General features: G+C 46.6%; 2 protein-coding genes across 2 annotated transcripts; both read right to left on the reverse strand.

The window, feature by feature from the left end:
• Positions 1 to 17,195: 17,195 nt before the first annotated feature.
• On the reverse strand, positions 17,196 to 17,719 carry LOC111869972 (larval cuticle protein A2B). The gene is made up of 2 exons (XM_023861875.1): positions 17,708 to 17,719; positions 17,196 to 17,627 (listed from the first exon to the last, which is right to left on the reverse strand). Exons 1-2 carry the CDS (start codon positions 17,717 to 17,719, stop codon positions 17,196 to 17,198), a joined length of 444 nt encoding a protein of 147 aa, XP_023717643.1.
• Positions 17,720 to 20,415: 2,696 nt separating this feature from the next.
• Positions 20,416 to 22,641, reverse strand: LOC111869984 (larval cuticle protein A3A-like). Its single transcript, XM_023861887.2, has 2 exons — positions 22,495 to 22,641; positions 20,416 to 21,288 (listed from the first exon to the last, which is right to left on the reverse strand). The coding sequence occupies exons 1-2, from the start codon at positions 22,504 to 22,506 to the stop codon at positions 20,980 to 20,982; spliced, it is 321 nt and encodes a 106-aa protein (XP_023717655.1). The 5' UTR covers positions 22,507 to 22,641; the 3' UTR covers positions 20,416 to 20,979.
• Positions 22,642 to 24,530: the final 1,889 nt, after the last annotated feature.

The raw sequence follows: 24,530 nt of genomic DNA on the forward strand, positions 1-24,530 counted from the left end.
ATGCACCAACTGGTGCGGTTCGCTCGGCCCATGGCACAGGACAGCAGTTCTGAACACCTAGAAGTTCGCCACAAGACGTACTGAACGCTATACACTTAATGGCAATGTAGTGGTTACCGCTTCTGGCCCAAATTAGGAACGTAAAGTTGTTCATGTCCTTCATTAATTAAGAAACATCCCATAAAGATGTATGGAGGAATGGAGGTATAGTCATATGGGAGAGTGGAGATGAGTTCCATGCATTCACAGTCACGATATTAGAAGAAAGAGAGTGGTCAGTTTCACGTCACGGCCAATTTAGTCCAGAAAGAAAGCCTCGGCAGCAGTGGGAGAGTTGCGGATGGGTTCCAGAGCACGTATGGAGGCAACTCTCTTTTCCTGCCGGGTATCGAACCCCAATACAGTGAAGTGCAATGGAGTATACTGCCATGTGTGCGCGATGACTATAGACGGGCTATGGATTGGTGAACTGGATTTACTGACAGCTTGTACACACCACTCGGAACTACAAGCACTTACAAAGCTATCGCTGATTTTCACACTTTAGAAATCACTATATTTCAAGTCCTTCCTCTGTCTCGTGTCTCCAACAGCCGTTCCCTAGCAACGACTTCTAACAGTGGAGATTCTTCAGCTTCCCGCACTCACGTCGTTACTGGCCGGCAAGTATCCCGCAACGGAACCAATCAGCCGGCCTGGGGTCCCCAATATATGGGTGTCGGGGCGGATGCAAGAGAAACAAACGCTTCCAACATATTTTCTATTGCTGTTATGGGCGGTTTCCTAGGGATAGCCCAGATATAATTAGAGCGGGAAAGTGTTTATGGAGCCGTTGCTCAGAAAAGGCCGTTTGTTGGTCTACTGCATAGCAACGACTGTACTAGTTGTTTGTTTCGAGGTCTTTGCCTACCATCGGGTTTATATGGCACAATATCAAAAGAAAACGCTGGTGTAGGACGTCGCCTGAAAGACTGAGACGCATATACAAGTTGCTAGCATTTAAACTAAACTGCGGCTTTTGTGTCAGCGGCGATGACGCTTACAATTCCTCGCCTCTCTGTTCCCTCAACTGTACGCGTAACCTCTGACATACTGATCAGTTGAAGGTCGTAGCTGTGTCATTTATGTCCCACAACTCGCAGTAATGGGGCAGGCGGTCATAATCCCGCGACAATCCTACCGAATGGTGCTGTGGCCTTGCGCCTGTATCCGGAACACAGACACGACGGTGTGTCCTCACACCGGGACACTCCTTCTCCAAAGGAATGACCGAGGAACACCAGAAAACGCACGTCACTGAAATCGATTCCAACCATACACATCATTAACTTCATCATTTTCACCATAGTTATCACCGAACGGCGCCCATGCGCGGAGAATCCTGACCCGTATTCGGAAGGTCCCGGGTTCGAATGTCAGCTCAAAGACCGACTATCACAAGTTTTCCGCGGTTCTTCTCGGTCCCTGCGGGGAGTGGGATAGTTCATTCGGTATAGAGATAGGATACAGGCTTGATGACCGCTGTTCGATTACCGGCAGGGGAAGGGCAGCATCCAGACAGGCTCCGAAGCCCACCCAACTACCTATTCAATGGGTACCTGGGGCTATTTCCTCGCACAAAAAGGGGCCGGGGCGTGAAGCTGACCACTCACCACCACCTAGTGACGGGGTTAAGAAATGTGGAGCTATACCTCTAGTCCCCAATACGTCCCCATGGCGTGGTGTTTAATTAATTACGCACAGGGAAAACTTTACTTTTACCTTTACGGTGTAGGGAGGCACAGTGATACTACGTGAAACTAGACAACGATCGCGTTCTGTTGCTGCAATTTCTGTGACGACAGATGGTCTGTGGCCGTGTTGATACCGGGACTGCTACACACTCGACTACACGGTGCTACGATCCAGGTCGTCGCGACAGCTTCAGATCTCACGCAAAGAAACACGCTCAGATGCATCAGTAAGGCAAATGTCAGGAGCTGCCGTTTGGAAGGGAGACGTTACACTGCAGGACGATGAACTGGAGCGACGGGACTGCATGAAATGCCAAGACCCGGTAGGACCGGACAAGCTGCAGATTTCCTTACAGGTCAAGAGATATCTGCGCAGATCAAAGGAAGGCTCCAGTGGACGTAACGGACAGCACAGCGGTCGTTACCTTCAGGGGTACAGCGCCATGTAGTCCGTTGATAGTCAAAACCGACATTTCGGAAGAAAATGCCGCTTCTATCTTCAGGGTCGAAGAATAAGCCAAGGAAGAAACTAGTGTTAAAACAGGTTTGGCACACAGAGCTCTGAACGTTTCTCCGAAACGTCAGTTGACTTTCAACGGAATACGATGGTTGGAACTTTGCTAGTGGCAACTATTTATTTAAAAGTGATACAAAATAGATGCATGTTTCGAAGTTTTACTGTCCTTCAATGTAGTCACCAGCATTGTGTACAACCCGTTGCCAGAGATGTGGAAGTCGTAGGATACCTTCAGCAGCGCCTGTTGTGTTGATAGTTCGAATGGAGCGGTCTACTGCCTGAAGAATCTCTGGAACAGTTCTGAAGCGAATGCCACGAAGTGGTTCCTTCATCTAAGGAATCAAGTCGAAGTCACAAGGGCTTAAGTCCGGGGAGTATGGTGGATGGTACAGCACTTCCCAGCCCCATCGATCGAACAAATCAGCCACAGCTTGCGCTGCATGCGGCCGAGCATTGTCCTGCAAAATGATGGGTGGGTTCTGCAGAAAGTGTCGCCGCTTCTTTCTCAAAGCTGGTCACAGATCGTGTTCCAAAAATGAACAGTAATACTGCGCATTGACGGTCTGCTGTCGGGGAACGGTATGCGTTAGGATAACACCATAACAGTCGTACACGAGAATCACCATAACTTTCACATTGCTGGGGTTCTGACGAACTTTTGATTCTCGTGGTGACCCGGAATGACGCAATTCGTTCGATTGGCGTTTCATTTGTGGCTCGTACGATTTGACCCATGTCTCATCCAGCGTAATGATACGGCGTAAGAAAGCGGCTCCTTCGCGCTCATAGCGCTCCAAGTGGTTACGAGCAGCGTCGTATCGCAGCCATTTCTGCATTTCCGTCAAATCATGCGGAACCTATCGTGATGCAATTTTTCTCATGCCAAGCGTTCCTTCAGAATGTGAAGCACAGACGTATGCGCCAATCCTGTCTCTCGGGCCAGCTCACGAATCGTATGGCGTCGATCACTCTCCAGTAACGCGGAAAGAGCATACACTTCTTCACTGACACTAGGACGACCTGGCCGACGCATGTCTGCCACATTTTGGCGTCCCTCGTTGAAGGCTTTTACCCACCTTTCCACTGTTCTGTAAGGCAATGCAGATTCCCCGCAAGCCTCTTGAAGGCCTTGATGACACTGTCGTGCTGTACGGCCTCTGGCACATTCAATCTTTATCCAACTCCGTTGTTCCTGTTTCGAAAACATCGTGACAACACTACATTAGACCGTCAGCTAACATGAGGCTCTGTTCTTCTCGTCACTGCGCATGCGCGTGATGTGGGAAGGGAGAGTCCATTTGCTCTGAGCTAAGGTAGATATGTAAGTAACGTGTGGTATAAGCGACATTATTTGGTTCCGGTGCATGGCGTCTCTACAGCAGTGTTGCCACTGTTAAAGTTCCAACCCTCGTACATGGTGTTATATCTCAGAACACAGAACTCTTCATAGCTCACCATGACTTGCGCGGTATGTAAGAACCGGACGTTTAAAATAGCTCAGTCGGTACAGCGATAAGCTACGGGCTGGATGGACGTGGTTTGATCACTGGCAGGAGAAAGATATTTTTCTGTACTCTACAGTGTTCAGACCGGGTCTGGGATCCACCCAACATCCTATACAATGGGTACTGGGGCATATAGCTGATCACTCATCTCCATCGCACTGCCAAGGTAAACAATGCCGAAGCTATACATCCAGTCCCCCATATGCCTTAATTAATTAAGCACTGGGACAAGTTCATTTACTTTTCACAGGGATACTGGGTTTTCGGACTTTATCCAGCGTCCTGGTTTTTAAGATAACTAAGAAAAACATGACGTTTCGGAAAATGGATCTGTTTCCGTCCTCAGGTGAGGGAAAACACCTATTCTGTTGGGTCCCTTAGAAAGAGCTAGCCTCAATCACACACTCTTAGTTATCTTAAAAACCAGGACGATAGATAAAGTCCGAAAACCCAATATCTCTGTGTGTTATACACCATCGTCAGAATCCTATAGTAACTACCTCATTTACTTCTATTTAGAAAACCGCAACAATTACAGAGAACGTATACCGGACATACAATATCAGTTCCATTTTCTCTCTAACGTTTGTTTGGAACATTCTTTCTCTTCGATATTACACGAGATTGGCTGGAGACGCGCGCCGAACAGCATATATGCCTGGTCTTAATATAAAATATCTATTAATGTTGTCTGATGTTCATATCAGTACGCATGTGCCATTCTCAACAACAAATTTCATCCAGAATTACTGGGTTTTTTAACTTTTTCCATCGTCTGGAATTCTGGGTAATAGAGGACACGACGTTTCGGAAACTGGATGTGTTCCCGTCTTCAGGTGAGAAAGGAAGACACCTACTCAATTGGGCCCCTTAGAAAGAGCTATTTTTAAGGGGCCCAATTGAGTAGGTGTCTTCCTTTCTCACCTAAAGACGGAAACAGATCCAGTTTCCGAAACGTCGTGTCCTCTATTACCTAGAAATCCAGACGATGGAACAAGTCCAGAAATCCAGTAATTCTGTGTGTCATCCACCATCGTCAGAACCCTTTGGAATCTAAAATTTCATCCACTCCAAACTGTTCGAAACTCGAGCGGGACAGCGGCCATCTTGCGTTCGTTTTCGTGATTTTCGTTAATATCTCAAGGCGAATGGCGGGGTATTACCTCCGATTAGGACACGACCACTTATTTCGAAATTTCAATCATCATGTAATTCGACGCTGTAAAGTGCGAAACAGAGACGGCGAAGTGAAGCACACACCGACAGAGCTCCTGAAGGCAGCCGTCGGGAGAGGAAGTGAGGCAAGAAGCTGCGTGCCAGACTGTTTACTGACAAAGTGTTGCGACACATGAAGAAGTGTGAGTCTGCGCCAGACTTTCACAGCGGCCCAACAACAGTTTCAAACTGGCGCGCGGGCAACACATTAAAATCGAAACAAAATTTCAGTTAACATTAATTACGCATACCAAATAACCTGTAAGTACAAATACGAGAGATAAAAATGCGTGGCCCGGAAATCTTGCCTTAGATGGGGACACATCTCGGCAGCCAAATTAAATGAGCATCCTTGGGCTGGGCGGGAGGATCAGTCTCAAGGGCAGGGCCACAACCATCGCGGGGCACCACGACAGACAATTAGACATAGTAAGCCTTCGTGCCGTACACAATATTAGCAGCCACTGGGGCGTGGACCGCGACGGGCTCACGGCGTACGACGGCGTTGAATCCGTTGACATGAGCAGCGGTGTACTCGACAATGCGACGTGTGCCGTCAGGTTCCACCAAATAGTAAACACCCTGTACGTAGTCCCCGTTTCGACTCTCCTGATGACCCTTCGAGTCTCCGGTCAGAGCGTCCTGGACTTTGTAAGCAAAACTGTACTGGGGGTTTGGGTTGTATTCGGTGTCGACGGCAGCGCCCGGGGTCACGACGCCGATAGCCGTAACAGCAGCGAGGACGAGCAGCTGTTTACGAAATCACACAATTGGAGTGTTATCGGCACTGAATTCGTCGGTTACGTAATATGGTGGTCATCTGGATTACGACTTCGTGCAGTCTGGCAGGTTGGGGGGGGGGGACTATCAGTGAGAAGAAACGCACTGCCTCCACGTTCAGGACGGACTACCTACCAGACTACACGGCCCCATAACCCAGAAGACAACAATATAAATCTTCAATGCAATAAAAACGTCAAACATATGTATTGAATTGTTCGGTTTACCTTGAATGCCATTCCAGTATGCTTTTTTGTGTGCGCGTATGGGCATTACGGGCTATAGTGACGTATTTATATGCCGTTCTACCAAGAGTACGTCCACTGTTACAGTACACAAAACGGATTTCAAGTTTTCAAAAGAGACAGTAGGTCGACTCCCCTGTCCTAAAGCAAAACCGCTTTCCGTTTCGTTGGGAAACACATCCTCAGAGTCTGCGCTCGAACAAGTTTAGATTCCTCGACAGTGATCCATCGCTGTGCTACTTGAGGATCGAATTTTTAAATGGGAGGGGGGGGGAGAGGCAACTTCTAGTCGCCCTAAGCACTTACACCATTATGCGGTCCACTGTGGATCCCCTGACATGCAAGGTCCTTAAACGGGTCCTGTCTTAGATGTTAGAGCCAGATCCATCCAGACTGAGGTCCTCTGGATATCAACGGGTTCTAACCATACACAGCCTATGTGTTCTTTCTGGTCGTCAATGCAACAAATTTAGCAAGAATTAAACCAATCCCATATGACTGTGTTACATTGGTTTTATTTAGTGACTGTTACGTGTTTCGATCCATATTTGGATCAGGCAGTATTCTCTAACTTCGCCGACAAGCGGCGGTGGCTCGGTCGGTATAGTTCGCTTGCGGACTAAAGATATGGAGTTTGTTGTTTGTTTGCGCTCGTTATCGAACTATTCTAATCAGGAACAAGAACAACTTAAGAATTAACATTCTCACATAAAGAAGTACACAACACACTGAAAAGAGAAAACAACTCAGTTACGACAGCACGTAAGGAAATCAAGGAGAAATACATAATAAAACTAGTAATAACTTCGTGCGCAAGCATCACTCGTAACCTGTATAGAAACATAACAACGAATCCCGGAAGATGTTATTTACAATACACGGCAAGAGACACGGAAACTTAACATCGTAACGACAGGACTCCACCTTATCGTGGTGAGGGGGTTTGAGTATGCCAAGGACCCTGAGAGCTATACCAGCGGTAGCGTAGCTACTGGCAGGGCCTCCCTTGCTGGACAGGTCAAAGGGTAGGCATCAGACGAAGAGAGACACCAAAAACCAAAAACTGATGCCGGAAGCAGCGTCATCAGCAGCGACTTGAAGCACAGAACAAATGATGCTCGAGTTGGTTCAAGTTCGTATAGCAACAGGCGTGACCAGAGTGGTTTGAACGGCTGTTGTACTGCGATGTGGAAAGCAAATGGAAAAACTACCACATTATCACTTTTCCTGGATAGTCTCTTTCCAAAAACAGAAGATCACATTAAGTGGAGGAAATGTTTTGGAAGAGACTGTGGACCTGTCATCTGACAGATTACTGATCAATCAATCAATATATATATATGTTTAGCCAGAATTACAAGTATCATAACACTTTTAACAGTTGAGAACTAATATGGACCCGTATTAGTATAATTCAGTAACGAGTGACGTGTTTAAGAATATTGCCTGATGATGATCCAAATGTGGATCGAAACATGAAGCAGTCACTAAACGAAACCAATGTAGGACGGTGATATTAGATTGGTTTAATTTTTGATAAATTTGTTGTGTTGGGGGCCAGGAAACCACATCCTGGCACACAACAGGACGCAGAGAATAAGGATATCTTCACTATACGCGCAGCCAGAGCATGCTGAACAAGGGTTCCTCCTGCAGTCCACATTTCTTGCATGCAGCGTCACCCGGGAGGCCCAGAACATGCAGGTGCCACCTCCGAGCACAATCCTGCTACCGGTCTGCACTGCTTCCAGTCCACGCTCACGACGTCCCTACAGTTTTTCCGGAGGCCCTTCAATGAAGAGGTTGGACCGCCTTGCAGCCGGCGTGGCAGTCCGGTGTTCAAACCCGGGCCGTTACTCCCTGTTCCTTCTCACTCCAAGCAAAATAACTTTCACAGCCACACGCTGTTTGAGATATTCAGGTACGTAAACATTTATACTGTGAAGAATAATTACTTCTGAGATGCTATGCCGTGTGACCTGGTTGCTCACCGATACTTCGGAGGAATTTACTGCCTCCATCTCTACGATCGAAAAGTATGCGAAGAAAGCAACGAGTAAGGTGCAGATAGCAAGTACAACACACTGATTCCTCTTGGGTTCTTGCTGGGCTCACTCTCGTAGTATGTTCCTCTGGAACGTAGGAAGACGTCCAGCATCACATCCCAGAGGACTTTAATTTTTAATAAACCAGTATTTCGTCCAGCAACTCTAATATTGAGGCTCTTGGCTTCTGTGTCAGGGCGTATGGCCGCTTGTTCGGCAGGGTGCGATCAGTTCCAACTGCCTCCACGGAACTGAGTCCTTCATCCGATGTCAACAGCCAGTAGTTCCTCACATACTACAGAAATTCCCAAGTTTCATACCCTGTTCTCACAGTCCACCACTGCTATCAGTCCTCATCCAGATGAATCCAGTCCACAAACTCCCAACCTATTTCCTGAAGATCCATAAACCTAGGTTTTCATAGTGTCCCTATACTCCACGGTTTCCTACCAAACCTTCGTTATGTACTCCCTTTGATCCTGATAATATCTGGCTAGGAGTGCACATTATCTGTGCTACAGATATCAACTCGACATGTTACGGGAGAAGGGAAATTCCATGAAATAGGTGTACCGTTGTGGAGGATGTCCGGGCGGCCTTGTGGCTCTGACATTTCATGTAATGGGACCACCGGCCTATCAGCAGGTTCGGGCCAAACCGTGGGAACCCCCCCCCCCTCGCACTCCCCCGTCCATACACATGACCCCTCCGTGAAACAGAAAGCCACATATTGCCAGAGGGACAGGTTTTTAGAGCTAAAGTGAATTCCTGAATTTTGGGCGCGTTCGCAACGAAAAGGTACAATTTGCAAAAAGGTTTTTTTTAGCGACTTGAACACGTGGTCGCATGTAACAACCCCAGAACTTTCGTAGAGATATTCATTAAAAGTTCACACAGCGGTGGCTACGAAACGTTCTATCTTCTGGGATATAACACTGTGTGGTCCTATGAAAGTAGACGTTTCGGAGGAACACAGCGCTTATATGTTCAGAGACAAATAGGAATGTTATATTTTAGCGTCCTGTTGCACTGATTTAAGTCCATGATTTATTTCAACCGTCTTCCAGTGCATACACTCATCTATCTCACTCCTCTCTCTCTCGCACTANATCGTCTCACTACGCGAGTCACACCTATCCTCTTCTGTCGGAGCACTCTTTCTACTTTCGTGTGTAGTCGCTTGCTCCTGTGACTGCGTGTGACCTTCACCGTACTTCTGACGGCAAGCGAGGCAGCGAGCACGAATTGTTTATGCTAAGAGCATATTCCGCAACTTACAGCTCCATAAGCAAGATCATACATATCCGTTGCCTTCATTTTCACTCAATGTTGTGTCTTGAAGATGGAGACAGAAGGTTCTTCCGAAACGCTGATAATGATCTACCAGGCTACACCGTTCCACATACCATCTTCAAATACATTACCGCTGTAAGCCGTCAAGCAAAAAGTTTCTTCAGAAACTTCAGAGCACATGAATCGACAATACTGTAGCATGGGACCCGTTGCTAGGCAACGACAGCGAAATAAGCGACTATACAACAGCCACAGCTAACAGCTGCGCAAACAACCATTCTTCCACGGCAACAATTGCACTGCAACAGAGGAACGAAGTTTTCGACGAGGTCCGTACCGAGATGTTATAAGCAGGGCCAGTTAGCGAGTCAGTCTTCTCTGGTTGTGATCCTTGGTGGGCTTGTCGCCAAGACGAACTGACTGGCAGTAAGCCGGCAGTGTAGAATAACTCTGACACAGGACGTGTGACGAATGTCAGACGCGTTTAGGTCGAGATGGGGGACGCGGTTTATATCTGGCGGAGCGTCTCATGAACCCATCTTGCACTAAATCGTCGAAAGGCGCCATGTTCGGGAACAACTCTCTCCACACAACAGCTACTATGCGGCGCTTGCGCAGAATGGAGCTTCTCGGCGTTGCTGATGTCGAATTTCAGGTTCTCACGGCGGTACAGAACAGTCTTCAGGACTGTAACGCCGTGCAGTTAGGAGAGAGCATTCTTAACTTTGTTCAGTGCTGCGGTCGCGGCTGCCCCTGAATGTACATTACCATTCATACACCTGTGTTCTGCACCATGCATCATCCCGAAACTGTGATTATCAGCAGATTGTGGGCCTTTGGGCGCTGGGAGGGGGTGCATGTCCGACATCTAGCACTCACCAAAATTTTGGAGAAACATCAGAATTAAAAAACAGGATTAAAGATTTTCTTTTAAACGTTACGCCATTTACGTTTGAATAAGCAGACCCGCCGAACAAATTGTTCTAGAGTTAACTCTTTGAACTTTTATTTTTGAGGTATTCCGTTCGAATCTCGGCAGTAGAACCGCCCACCCTGAGTGGTTTTCGTGATTTTCCTCAGTCCCTCCAAGTAAATTCTGGACTAGTACCTCGACTACTGCTTTTTTCCAGTTTCTTTGCAATTCATCATTCCCCCACCATCACGTCATACGGCGCTATATAAGTTCTACACTAAAAGCGTTGTCATGTAACACAGAAAGATTACAGAGACCTGTACCTCCATGGCGACCGGTAAAAATATCCTCAAACGTTACAAACATTAGCTTGTATATAAAATTTTATGGATGTCCTCCCTACGAAAACAATCCTGGCGCCGGCTACCTCCCTCGGAAGAAGTGCCCGTGGGTTCATCTACACATCGCTGTCCTACAGTAAGGCCTTACTAAGCCGGCCACAGTTACTCACTCACTCACTCACTCACTCACCATGGAGCTGAGCCCTTCTTGAGAAGCATCCAGTTCTGCAGCTACTCAAGAACTTCCAAATATTTTATGGAACCCCAAGGTTCATTACCGTGTTCACAAGAGCTCTCCACTGATCCCAATCCTGAGCAAGATCAATCCAATCCATACCATCCCATCCTATCTCTCTAAGATACATTTTAATATTGTTCACCCACCTATGCCTTGATTTCCCATTGGTCTCTTTCCTTCTGGCTTTCCCACAAATATCTTATATGAATTCCTCTTCGCCGCCATTCGTGCTACATGCCATGCCCCTCTTACCCCCCTTGACTTGATCATTCGGTTAATGTTAATCCGGATCGAAACATGAAAAATGAATAATTCTGTTTACAGTTGAGTACATACTTTAAAAAGACACGTGGTATTTAGGAGCAAGAGGACTGCCAGGCTGCGCTGAGGGAAGCTGGAGACACGGAAAACCCACGAAAGAAAATATCCAAGATTGGCTTGTATATCCTTCCTGGTGTTGGTATAGACGTCCGGAGATAGGGACTGGCTGTACCAATTTGGTCTTGGTGTTGGTATAGACGTCCGGAGATAGGGACTGGCTGTACCAACTTGGTCTTGGTGTTGGTATAGACGTCCGGAGATAGGGACTAGCTGTACCAATTTGGTCTTGGTGTTGGTATAGACGTCCGAAGATAGGGACTGGCTGTACCAATTTGGTTCTTGTATTGGTATAGACGTCCGGAGACAGCGACTGGCTGTATCAATTTGGTCTTGGTGTTGGTATAGACGTCCGGAGATAGGGACTAGCTGTACCAATTTGGTCCTTGTGTTGGTATAGATCCGCAGATAGGGACTAGCTGTACCAATTTGGTCTTGGTGTTGGTATAAACGTCCGGAGATAGGGACTACATGTACCAATTTGGTTCTTGTATTGGTATAGACGTCCGGAGATAGGGACTAGCTGTACCAATTTGGTTCTTGTACTCGTATTGGTATAACGTCCGCAGATAGGGACTGGCTGTACCAATTTGGTCCTGGTGTTGGTATAGACGTCCGGAGATAGGGACTAGCTGTACCAATTTGGTTCCTGTATTGGTATAGACGTCCGGAGATAGGGACTGGGTGTACCAATTTTGTCCAGCTGAGTAGGGTTTACCTTACACGTACACAGAATCAAGTCTCCGAAAAGTTATGCTTTTAAATAAAGACAGGATGATGGCTAATGTCCAGAAACATAATACGTGTATCCAAGATTGGCTTGAGCTGGATCAAGGAGGCCCTGGATTTCAGTTTCTGACAGAGGAAGAAATTGCTGCAGTGATATATTTTTTTTATTTCTGTCAGCACTACATACATTATCAAACTTTCCATTTATTTGTTTCCTATATTTTTTGTCTTTTAGGGCTATCTTTTGCTTCAGTAATCCGGATTATCGCTTAATCTGAATTACCTCCCCGCAATTAATCCGATTAGCGAGGATTTGCTCTGCAGACTTCTACAGATGCCATAATAAGGTACGACAATGCGCATGCGCGGAAGTACGGTATAGGTGAGGAGGACGGTCACACGAAACGGCTGACACAGCTCCACACATCTGTTTACTCGAAACAATGAAAATACCGGGTCAAGTATGAACCGCCTACGTAAGAACGGGGAGCAAATCAGAAGGCGGGACAGGATGACAAACAAAACGGCAATAAAGAATGGGAGGAGATGTAAGTTTATGAACCTGTCCTAGCTGCCGCCCGCTGTGACCTCTGACCTATCGGTTGAACTGGATCCCGGATTCGAACGAAATGTTATGAATTATGGGCCATCGTAACTCCTGAGTCATGCGATTAATTTCAACCAAATTTGTACTAAAGGCGAACACAGCGATACAGGTTCAGATATAGATCTGGGATGACGGTAAAGCGTCTCCCTCGCTGGTCGTGCTGTAATACCAACCAAGCAAGAAACTGACTTAAACAATCATTCATTCATTCATTCATTCATTCATTCATTCATTCATCAGTCACTCTACAGCTCTTTGTTGGGTCCCGGCCGCTTTCTTCAGTTTCGTAATCCTATACATAGTTGGTAGGACTCCTTGGTCGGGGGATCAGCCCGTCGCAAGGCCGCTATCTGCACACAGACATCCATGCCTTGAGTGCGCGGCCACTGTGTTGCACAGAGTTAGTTAATTAGTCAGTATAAGTGATGCACCATCAATGGGGCAGAATATTTCGTGATAAGCTGGCAGTTCCTCAGCCGACTCAGTACAAAACTCGTTCCTTCTACACAGCTGAACGGCTGGCCCGTAGCTTGCTGCATTTACTGTCTGTGAGAGCCGCACAGAATTCCTGCGCTTTCAATGTTAAATTGTTGTAGCATTAGTGTGACAAGTACAGGGACAGACATACTTCACCTCCCTTGCTTCATTTGCTACCTTGGTGTGGGGGGGGGGTGGTAAGGGTGGTAAAACTGAGAAAATACACGATACGCACAATCCGGCTTCACGTTCTAAGGCTCCTAGGTATAAACCTTGCCCTGGATACGAAATATAATATCTGAGGGTCGTCGTGGTTTTCCTCAGTCCTCCATAAATAGAGGAACAGTACCTCAAATTAGGATAGGACCACCCCTTCCAAATCCTTCTCCAGTCATTATTCACCAGCTACATTACCGTTTCAGGCTACAGTATCTGTACTGCTGACAGATGGTTAAGAAATAATGAACACTCGGTATAGAGAATCTTGACATTTGCCAACAGAGGCCTCGAGGTGTGAACCATCAGCAGTTTCATGTACGCCCGTAGAGGTGGCACCACCGCGTCACTCTGGTAAATCACGTCGGCAAAGCGTGGACCGCATAACAAGAAAGCTCGGCCTGTTTTACTTGTCTCCCAGTCAGCTGTTACAGTTATGTGTAGTTATAATAACTCTACTGACGGTATTAACTGTCAAAATGACTATATTCTTGGATGTGATGAACGTCCGTGCAAACATACTGCCTCCATCTTCAGTGTAGAAAACTAAGCTGAAAGTGAAAAATCGTACAGATATATGGATGGGTCCCCTTTCACTTTGCACTAGGAAAACGGCCCTGTAGAGGGCCCAAGGTCACGCTGCTCCCACTATCCCCGCTGGTTCGCTTAGGGTCTCTCTAAATTCGTACAGCTGCTCCCTCACACGGTTTACTCATCTACTTTGAAGACAGAGGCAGCAGGTTCCTCGAAACGTTGGATACAATCTACCAGACTACACAGCGGCATACACCAGGAGGCAGTAATCTTCAACCGCTGTTTATCGTGAGCATCATGCGAAACACGTAAATAGTATGTTAAGGGCAAAACAGGGTAGAGTTTTTTAAGTGAAATAGGTGGTACATATTATACATGTATAGAATTATAGACAAGTCTTGATTTATCTATGATATTCGTGTCTGTTTAACAAAAAACGAATACTGCTCGATGGCAACACACGCACGCCTTTCATCTTGTAACGTCGTGAACCGTGTTTGTCAGCGTAAGCCTCCCCAAGGTTTCACTGTATGGGTGTGAAACTTGGTCTCTGACACTGAGAGTGTTCGAGAACAGGGCACTGAGGAGAATATTTCGGTAGCAGAGGGGTGAAATAATAGGAGGCTATAGAAAAACTGCATAATGAGGAACTTCGTAACTCGTACTCTTCTCCAAGTATAATTAAAATGAGGAGGATAAGCTGGGCGCCGCATGTAGCATGCGCGGGAGAGAACAGGAATGCATGCATGGTTTTGGTGGGAACGCCAGAGGAAAGAGACCTATATCAACACTCAGACGTAGGTGGGAGGATAATATGAAAATGGATCTTAGAGAGATAGGCTGGGGTGGTGTGGACTGGATTGATCTGGGTCAGGATAGGAAACAGTGACGGGCTCTTCTGAACACGGCAATCAAACTTCGGTTTCCATAAAATATTGGGAAGTTCTTGAGTAGCTGAACGACTAGAAGGACTCAGTTCCGTACAGTTAATTTGTTAGTTAGTTAATCCTTAAAGAGACATCTCGGTGACGCATTAGAAGCTGGGCAGGGCAAGGAGAAGCTAAGGAAAACCACGAGTAGTGCATGCCTTACACATGACATTTGTCTGGCCACTGGGTGCGGTCACTTTCGCTTTCATTGCCTGCCGAGTGTTGCCACATCGGTTGGTCTGTCTCACTCCCTTACAGCCTCCATATTAGGCCCCCGCGCGCTGCTCCACTTCAACTGTTGCTTTCTGCGGCCCAGCAATGACAACTTCATAGTCGATTGATGACACAATGACTGACAGTCGTTTAGCGATACTGCCCTAACTGGTGATTTATAGTCATCTTACCATGCAAATCCGTTATATAAGTGAGTACCGACGTTTCGCAGGAATATGCTGGTTCAGTCTTCACAGTAGATCAAAATATGAATCTTCACCGCATATAAAGCCAGAAGAGCCTGATCGGACAGAGCTCTCATCTACAGCTCCCGGATTCATACCTCAGCCCAAGGAGCCCATACGTCATTCAGTATCCTTGTACTTCTCCTTTGTTCCTTTGACCGAATTCTGAGATAGTATCTCAAATTAGGCCACGACCGCTTCCTTAGACATTCCTTCCAATTCATCATTCAGAGTCATCCTAGAGATGCAGCCTCAGCTACTGACAGGGTCGTTAAATATACCACACAGTCACAAGACCGTTACCCAGGAGAGGCCGTTCCTGGCAGGGATTCTAACGTGGGAGTTGAGCCCCGTTAGCGCTTCACCAACTTGCTCGATCACGGTATGTCAACTGCTTATGCCAAATATTGTGTGTGAATTGTAAGGGATCCGAGAGGAGTATTCCATGATTCTTCTAGAGATGCGACGCCGAGGGTGAGGCAGGTGCACCGCCTGCAGGTGTTCCGCCACTGCCACAAGTCGGTAATCAGTGATGACGTCACTCCACACATCCAATTGTGATGTCACAACAAAACTACGGCTCACTTTTTCAGTATCACAATGTGCAAATAAGTTGGTGGATTCCTTGTATTCGACACTGTCCTTGATACGACCGAGATATGCTGTTCTGAAACCGGCCTTCCCTTATACAACTTTGGCGTGCGGTACTAAGAGTTTCTTATTTTGCAAAAAATAAACGTATATACGAAAATTTCCTAGGTAACGCCCATCCGGCCCTCTGTAGCACATTCTTATAAACATCTTATTCTATTATAGCGGTCACCCCGCGATTTCTGATTATATCCCCTAACTCTGAGAATATATTATTAAGATTTTGTAATTTCTTTCTTTCTGTTTTTAAATAAACTCAGTAATTTTGTTTAAGAAGTTACAGACGCCTTGCAAATTTTTTCCCTCTAGCCTTAAGAGCTCTGTAACTGAATTTGCGTATTCTTTTTTTGCTGTTCTCAGACAAAGTGTCCATCATTGTTGTTACTAAGAGCGTCTCAGCGAAACATGTGCTGCCATCTTTTGATATTTGAGCTAACCATATGCAGCATATAGCAAACTGAATCTGTAAGTGAGCATGAGGATAAAAAACAAAAGAACGTGGTTCTGTTTCGTATCTGAGCATGGAAGGGGTTGAACAAGGAAGGCCCCCTTAAATGATGACGACGCCCGAGTTCAAGTTCTTACAGGCTTATCGCATTTTCATGTCCCTCCCCCTATGAGAGCTGCCGGCATGTTAAAAAAGGAGAGGGGAAAGCCAGAAACTCTACTTATAAACTTAATTTGAAGCCGTTTGAAATCGTGAAACCAAGCCTACTGAGAAATATTGGAACTATAAACGCGCATCCCTTCATGTTCCACATAATCAATGCTCATTTGTTTGAAGTAAAGCATTTTCTTATCTGAACATTCCCTTCCGAATTTCCAGAGTTCCTAAAATCAAAGTCTCAAGTGTCTGATCCAGGAAAGAGGGACAGGACACCGATGAACGGTGCAATGAGAGAATAAAACCCACGGAGAATACAGTAACTCCATGGAGCTGAGCCCTTCTTGAAAAGCCACCAGTCGCTCACCCACTCAAGGATTTCCCAACATTTTATGGAACCAGAAGGTTCATAACCGTGTTCACATCAGTCCCTATCCTGAGCCAGAACAGTCCGGTTCATATCACCCCATCCTTCTTCTAAGATACATTTTAATATTATCGTCCCACTAACGTCTAGTTATTCCTAGTGGTCTATTTCCTTCTGGCATTCCCACCAAGATCCTATACGCATTCATCTTCTTCACATGTGTTCTATATGCCCCGTCAATCTCATCCTCTTTGACCTGATCATTCTAATTATATTTGGAAAGCAGTGGAAGCTGTGAAGCTCCAGTGTGCACATAAATGGCGTCGAATACAATGGACAGAATAACGAACAAGAGATTGGGTTTCAAAAGAGTTTTATTGTAACAGTCATGAACAGACAGTAAATACAAAGAGGATATGTTCAACCGTAATAAGAAGCGGCAATGGTGTGGCCATATGCAGGGGTGGCCACTGCTAGTGGGGCAGCTACATGTGCCACGGGAGCAGCGACGGGGGCGGCCACCACGGCGGGTTCACGGTGCACGACGGCGTTGAATCCGTTGACGGGGTCGGCGGTGTACTCGACGGTGCGACGGGTGCCGTCAGGCTCCACCAGGCTGTAGCTGCCCTGGACGACGTCTCCGTTGCGGGTCTCCTGCTGTCCCTTGGAGTCTCCGGTCAGAGCGTCCTGGATGTCGTAAGCGTAGCTGTACTGGGGGTTGGGGTCGTAGTCGGTGTCGACTGCGGCGGGGGCGGCGTAGGCCAAGGGGGTGGCAGCTGCAGGGGTCACAAAGGCGGGGGCGCCTATGACACCGGCCCTGGCGACGGCTATAAGTGCGGCGAGGAGGACAAGCTGCAAGCAACCAAGATAGCTCTACAGCAGGAGTACAAGAGCTGACAGCAGATTTCGTACGGCCGTGTGAACTGACCTACCTTGAGCGCCATGTTGCTACTGTACGCATACAGGTACAGGTGTCGACTTTTATACCGCACACAGCGGTGCACCCAACTGGACAGGGCGCTTCTGGGGATGATGTCCACACTTATCTGGTCTCTCGCCAATACTGACCAACAGGTTATTTTTGCAATCGACAGAAGATGGAAAGTCTGGTCACCATTCTGTTCTATTGCACGACAATATGTTACGTAACACTTGAGGATTCTGTAGGACTAACTGGAAAAGCAGCTAGTCTCCGGACGGGATTCGATCCGTGTATCTCCAGAGTGCCGTGTCATCCGTCTGGGCTGAGACGCCGAGCGTCGTCATTCCAAAGCACCCCGAACCGAAGACAGGACTACGATTAGGGCCTATGCAACATATGCTATACGTTATCCACAAATGTGGCCCCCACCCAGACGATATTCTGTGACAGTTCGACAGTTCACACTCTCAAGATCCGTTTCTTTGGACCTTCACTGTTTCGCGCCCAACCTAATTCCCGCTGTGATGTAAACTATCGATGCTATTTCTACAAAGGAAAAACTGACGTAGATGGAATAATAATATTGTGGCGTATAGACCTGTTGCTAGGAAACGACAGCGAAATGAGACAACGGCCGTTGCTAGGCAGCATCTCGCGTGAAACAGCGAAAGTATTGCTGGAGGCGATGTTTACTTGAAACAGCTTCTCAGTTATCCTCACGAGGCCGAGTGGACCCCGATCCAGAACCACTACTACTCAGAAAAATCTGGTAGCGCCGGCAATTGAACCCGGACCTGTGGATCTGTAGCCAGGAGTTCTGACCACTACAGCACAGAGAAGATAATATCAGGTGTTCAGTACTGTAGTCTATCCAATCCAACCATCTTGCGGCCCAGACCGCAAAGTGAACTGTGAACGTCAAACAAAAGACGAGGAGAAGTCTTCTCATTTAGACTAACTATATTGTGACATGCCGGTAAACACGTTGCCACGAAGATATGATCCGTGGACACAAACCATCGCTGGGTGTTTAACAAACGTGTCCACGGATATGAAAATGAAAAGGTGCAGACTTGTGGAAACCAGACCGTTGCTGCGTAATGAACAGAAGTTTCCACAGCAACGAATAAGTACACAACAACAGAGGAACTGTTGGAGGTGGTGATCTCTATTCGGTCATTCCCGAAGTGAGAACGCGCTGTCAGTTCAGTAGCTGAAGCTGTAAGAGGACAGGAGAAAGAGAAGGGAGTGAGTCCTCGGCAGTAGATTGATTGCGAGTTATTGTAATTGACTGTGATTAAGATAATAAGTAATAATAAATCCTATCATCCAGTTCAGAACCCGTTATTATTAGTCACGGATCCCCGAGCACGTGACAGTTTGCTGTCAGAAGTGATTAGGACCACGCGACAATACAGGTACATATGCTGTAATAAACGGCGTGTACTTCCACTAGGGGCTGTGACTTCTCGGACACTCTGTGTATAAACACGTGATCAGTACCTCTTCAGCATAACTGGAAGATGAAACATGAAGTTAATTTGTGACGACGTTTCGTCTCTCATACTTCCGGGGACTAGTGTGCATACTACTGAACGTGGAACACGACTTCTGTTGGCAGAAAGTGACACTGTTACTTAAGAGAAATTACTCTTTCTTTCTTGAAGACAGGTTTAGAGGTAGGTGACAGGAATCCTTGGGCACGGTCTTGGGGAGGGGGGAACTTGTCATCGGTATTTTTAAGCATGTAAAGTTGACAAACCTGTCGGGGTAATAAATTGAATAATAAGAGATCATGACCTTGAGATCGAAAATGACATTGGCTTGAGTGTGCTATAAGAATCAAGCCTCGGAAGACAATGAAACCTGTCTCTACAGTCTGCAGAGGAAGATGGCCCTTTTATGTAATGCAACTACAGGATCACCGTTAAGTTAGTATACCGTTACACAAAACAAGTTGGGAAAGGTACGCACAGGATGTGAAATCACTTTCAGTTATGACTTACAAGAAATGTATCGGACATAAAATTCGTGTTTAATTTTGTCTCTAAAACTTCCGTTCGGTTCCTTTTTATTCTACAAGATATTCAGTAAAATGCGTGCGGAAAGCGTCCGTTACTGATGTCCGAGTCTAAGCAAAATTTCGATGTGCCGAAATTATTAAAGTCATTCAGCAGTTTTCAAGTTGACAGACTGACAGACAAGATATAGCGAAGCTAACAGAAGGATATGTGTAAAAATTTAATTTCGAATGCAACGAAAACTGATCTGAGCTCATTTGTCAAAAAACTCGAGTCTGTACAGATGCGCGTATTTGGGCAGTAGTTGCCTGTCTTCTTGGTGGTAGCGTCGTTCAATTCGCAGCAGCACCCGAACCACAAGGCGCTACAATCCAAAAGACCGCAGTCTTCTAAGTCACTGCTGTGAGAACCTCGAATATCATATTGACGCTTTCCAACGTCCAGTTCCTAAAGACTTTCTTTCGAAATAAGGGGAAACCGTCACTTCCCTTGCTGGAGGTGTCGAACTGCGCTGTGCCTGTTTCTGCAACCACACGGCAAAGCTATAAACGTCTAGAGTTGACCAGTAGAGCAGGAACGGTGACCATAATAGCGTACCCATTGGTGGTTACTATACACTGGTATTTATTTGGACTCTACAGCACATCACGCGTACATAACCATGAGCCTCAGTTTAATGTGTTTTTATTACTTTAGGATGAAAAATACACCTTCACATTATCAAAGTCAGATAAATTATATTTACCCCCCCAAAACAGCAACACAAGCTGCAGAAAAGCGGCTGTTCCCCTGAGACGCCAAAACGCCCCTGATTTGACTAAGAGATCATAACAACAAGCAATACTTAATGCAATCATAAAATAAATAGCAATACTTGGCAGTCTTAAAACGCCTCCCACTCCACAATAAAATTTGTATGTACAACTTTGCCTTCAAAACTCGTCCGAAAATAATTATGAACAGCTGATTTCTCAATACTTTCAGTACCGGATAAAACAAACAAACACGCCTTCACACATTCACATACCTCGCACACCAAAATTTCAGTCCATTTAGTGTCAAACTGCAACTCCACTGCATGCATCTGTTAATAAAAAGAACCGGAAATTCACGTTGTCGGGATTGCATGTGTTAAAATTCGGTAGAAACCATAAGAACCACGAGATATTACTACCGTGTCCTCCCACGACACAATAATGGCGAGCGAGCATATAAATAAGGGTTAATTAATACGACAAGCAGCATAAATAACGGCGGATCCTCAAAATGCTTTAATGGCCTTGGGGTGCACAAGGGGACCGCGATGCACCACAGCATTGAATCCGTTGACGGGGTCGGCAGCATACAGCACGGTACGCACTGTTCCGTCGGGCTCCACCAGGCTGTAGCTGCCCTGGACGACGTCTCCGTCGCGACTCTCCTGCTGGCTCTTGGCGTCGCCGGTCAGGGCGTCTCGAATATCGTAGGCGAATGTGTACTGGGGGTGCGGGTCATATTCGGAGCGAGCCTCTGGGACGATCCCGCATCGAACTGTGGCCATCAGGAGACAGAGGCTGATGATGATGATAAGCTGGAGGATGACGACACAGTTCAGAATCATCCACTGCTACGAGGTTAAATCATACAGACATAAGCAGGACGTGGAGAACTGAGGAGTGAGCACAGAACTCTCGCGTCTGAAACTGAATGCAGGAATCCACTCCGAACATAAAGACATAAAAAGGGTAGAGCTGTCCGTGTTTACTTAATCAAGTACTATACCATGGAGACACATGGCGGAGTGGAGGTACAGCTCCACGATGCTTGACCTCTGCACTAGATGGAGGTGAGTGGTCAGCTGTCGCTTTACCCACGCGGAAAGAACCCCAGGTACCCACTGGATAGGAAACTGGGTGGGCCCCAGAGTCGGTATGAACGCTACGGAGAAGAGAAAATCTTTCACTGCCGGGAATCGAACCCGGACCCTCCAGCTCGTAGCCCGTCGCTGTAACGACTCGGCTATCCAAACTCATCTAACAAAAGCTTATTTTTGTTTATTTATGAACAATTTAAATTTAAAAGATGTAAGGGATGTGGAAGGAGACGGGGATGCAATCCTGCGCTTGCATGAAGGAACTAAGGGAAACCACAAGGAGCTCAGTCGCGGGAAAAGACTATGTCCGTGTCGAGACTTAAACCCAGACAACTCGTGCTCTCACTTTATACAATTACTTCTTTTCACTTCGCTTCCATATTGTTCTAGCGTTCCATGTTTTTATGCACCTTGCTGTTGGGAGGGTCGCAAAATAATCCAAAAAATGTAAAAGTAGAGTTAGCCCTGGGCTTAGTCAATAATCATCACGTCATGGAGGCGTATGAAGGAGTGGAGGTATAGCTCCAACATTCTTGATCTCGGCACTATATGGAGGTGAATTGTCAGCTTCACACCCCGGCCGCTTTACCTCCGGGGAAAGAGCTCCCGGTACTCTTTGTGTAGGAACACGGGTGGGCCCCACAGTCCGGACGTTATGCAGAGAACTTCCGTTTACCCCTGCCGGGAATTGAACCCTGATGCCTCGGTCGTCTAGCCCGTATCCTAGTAACTATATATGCTGAAATATCCCTCTTACTTCAGGAGATCAATTTTAACATTATTCTTCCATCTACGCTAAGGTCCACTACGTGGTCCACCTCATTCAGAATTCCAGATCACAATTTCGTACGCACCTCTATTTCGCCATGCGTGCTATATGCCCATCCCTAACAACACAAGATGCAGAATGAAGTGGTGAGTTACCTTGATCGCCATGACAGATGCGCTGTTGCCGGATTGACGCAGCTGGCCGCTCTGTGCTGAAGAAGCCACGTGCTTCCCTTTTATAAAGCTCAACGCCAAGTCTGCGTGCCAACCAGGAAAAGTGACAGGATGCACCAGTCTGGGGAGGCTCTGAGTCGTTTCCAGCTCACAGCACCACCCCCGGCTACAACCCCGAATTATACAAACGTGTGTCCACAGAGGTGGAGCTGCCTGAAGGGGGTATCGCAGACGGAAATACGAGGGATTTGGGGCCGAAAATTGGGGGATCTAGAGACCGGAAGTGGACACGTGCTGTAGGTCACTTTCTCGTCACGGCTCGTACCAAATCTGATCACGTGCCACGGCAATGGACAGGAATACTGAAGTGTCTGCGTGGGAATCCTTATACAAGTACCATTCAGTCTACCTGCTTAAAACGCAGTGCTTAATATACGCACCTCCTGCTTTAACTAGTTCAGGCAATATGCTACAAACCAGAAGGTCGCGGGTTCCATTCCCGATATCATTGGATTTTTCTAGCCGCACTATGGCACTGGAGTCGACGTAGCCTCTAGTAAAAATGAGTACCAGGAATCTTCCTGTGGGGTAAAGGGCGGCCGGCTGGCGCGTAAGGCTGACAACCTTACCGCCATCTGTGAGCCGATTGTCTAGAAAATGTGGGAGCCTTGATGTCTGGCAGCTTCTCAAAAGGGCTCACCTACCTGAGTGAGTGAGTACTGTACATAAAATGTACTCAATTTTCTACAAGTTTGGCTGGGAATATTTCTCGCACTACCCTAGAGACGTTGCAGCAACACGTGTAGGTCTTCAAGTAACGTGTCCGTTATGTGTCACCCGATATTAACGAAAATTGCAGTATATAGACACATTTTAGTAGTGATCACCAGCACAGTTGTTACATGCGGACAGACAACACGGTAAAGCTGAAAGGTACTTCTCTTCTTCTTCAATTGTTTGTTGGGACGTTTTGCAGACGGTTCAGCGGAAGTTGCCGGTGTGTACTCAGGTGTGAAAGTCTGTCGACCCAGATCTTTGCTGCCCGGCTCAATGAGTCGTGACTATGTCGCAACATAACGACAATCACGCACTGATTGCAGCAGAGAGACATCACAGACTCCTGCTCAGCTAGTCATTATATACTTTATTTTTACGGAACCTCCTAATGTCTTCAAGGGCCGCACCATAGCTCAAGCGGTTAGTCGTTGGCTTCCCACCGCGGCGGCCCGGGTTCGATCCCGGGTCTGGTCAAGTGGGATTTGTGGTGGACAAAGTGGAGCTGGGGCAGGTTTTCTCCGAGTATTTCGGTTATCCCTGCCAATCTCCATTCCACCAATTGCTCCGCAATCACCCTCACCTATCATCTGGGGCTGGTACAATAGGCCAGAAGTGGCCGCAGTACAAGGGACATAGTCCCACCCCACTAGCAATTAAAAAAGTTTTCAAACTGAAATTCTTTACCAGTTTCTTGTCTGAGACAAGTTCCTTCATTTTATCTTTGTTCACTTGACAGCAGCGCCAAATAAAATCTAATTTTTAATAGGTATATATATAAACCATAACTACAGTTAATTTTCGCTCGCTCGGATCGTGAGTTCGAATCCAACTCAGGACATGGATGTTTGGTGTGTGTATGCGTGTACTGTGTTTGTGTTGCCCTCTAACTCAATAAGATGCCAGGGCCCTGAATGTGCTCGAATAGCAACAGTTAATCCGGATCGAAATATGGGAAGTTCTGTTCACAGTTGAGTACACATGGGGTTTGGGAGCGAGAGGGTTTCGAGACTGTGCTGAGGGCAGCTGGAGAGACTGAAACAGCGCAAGAAAATAATAAAGGTTGGCTTGAGTTGGATCAAGGAAACCCTGGATTTCAGCTTCTGACAGGGGAAGAAACTGCTGCACTGCCCATATTATCAAATTTTATATTTATTTACAAATTGTCAATGAATAATCAGTCGAGTGTAACAACGTTCTTAGGTCACTTATTTATTTCACTCGCCTTACATGTTTCGGTTCAA

This window comes from Cryptotermes secundus, unplaced genomic scaffold (assembly GCF_002891405.2).
Source record: "Cryptotermes secundus unplaced genomic scaffold, Csec_1.0 scaffold2419, whole genome shotgun sequence".
In the NCBI taxonomy this organism is placed as follows: domain Eukaryota; kingdom Metazoa; phylum Arthropoda; class Insecta; order Blattodea; family Kalotermitidae; genus Cryptotermes; species Cryptotermes secundus.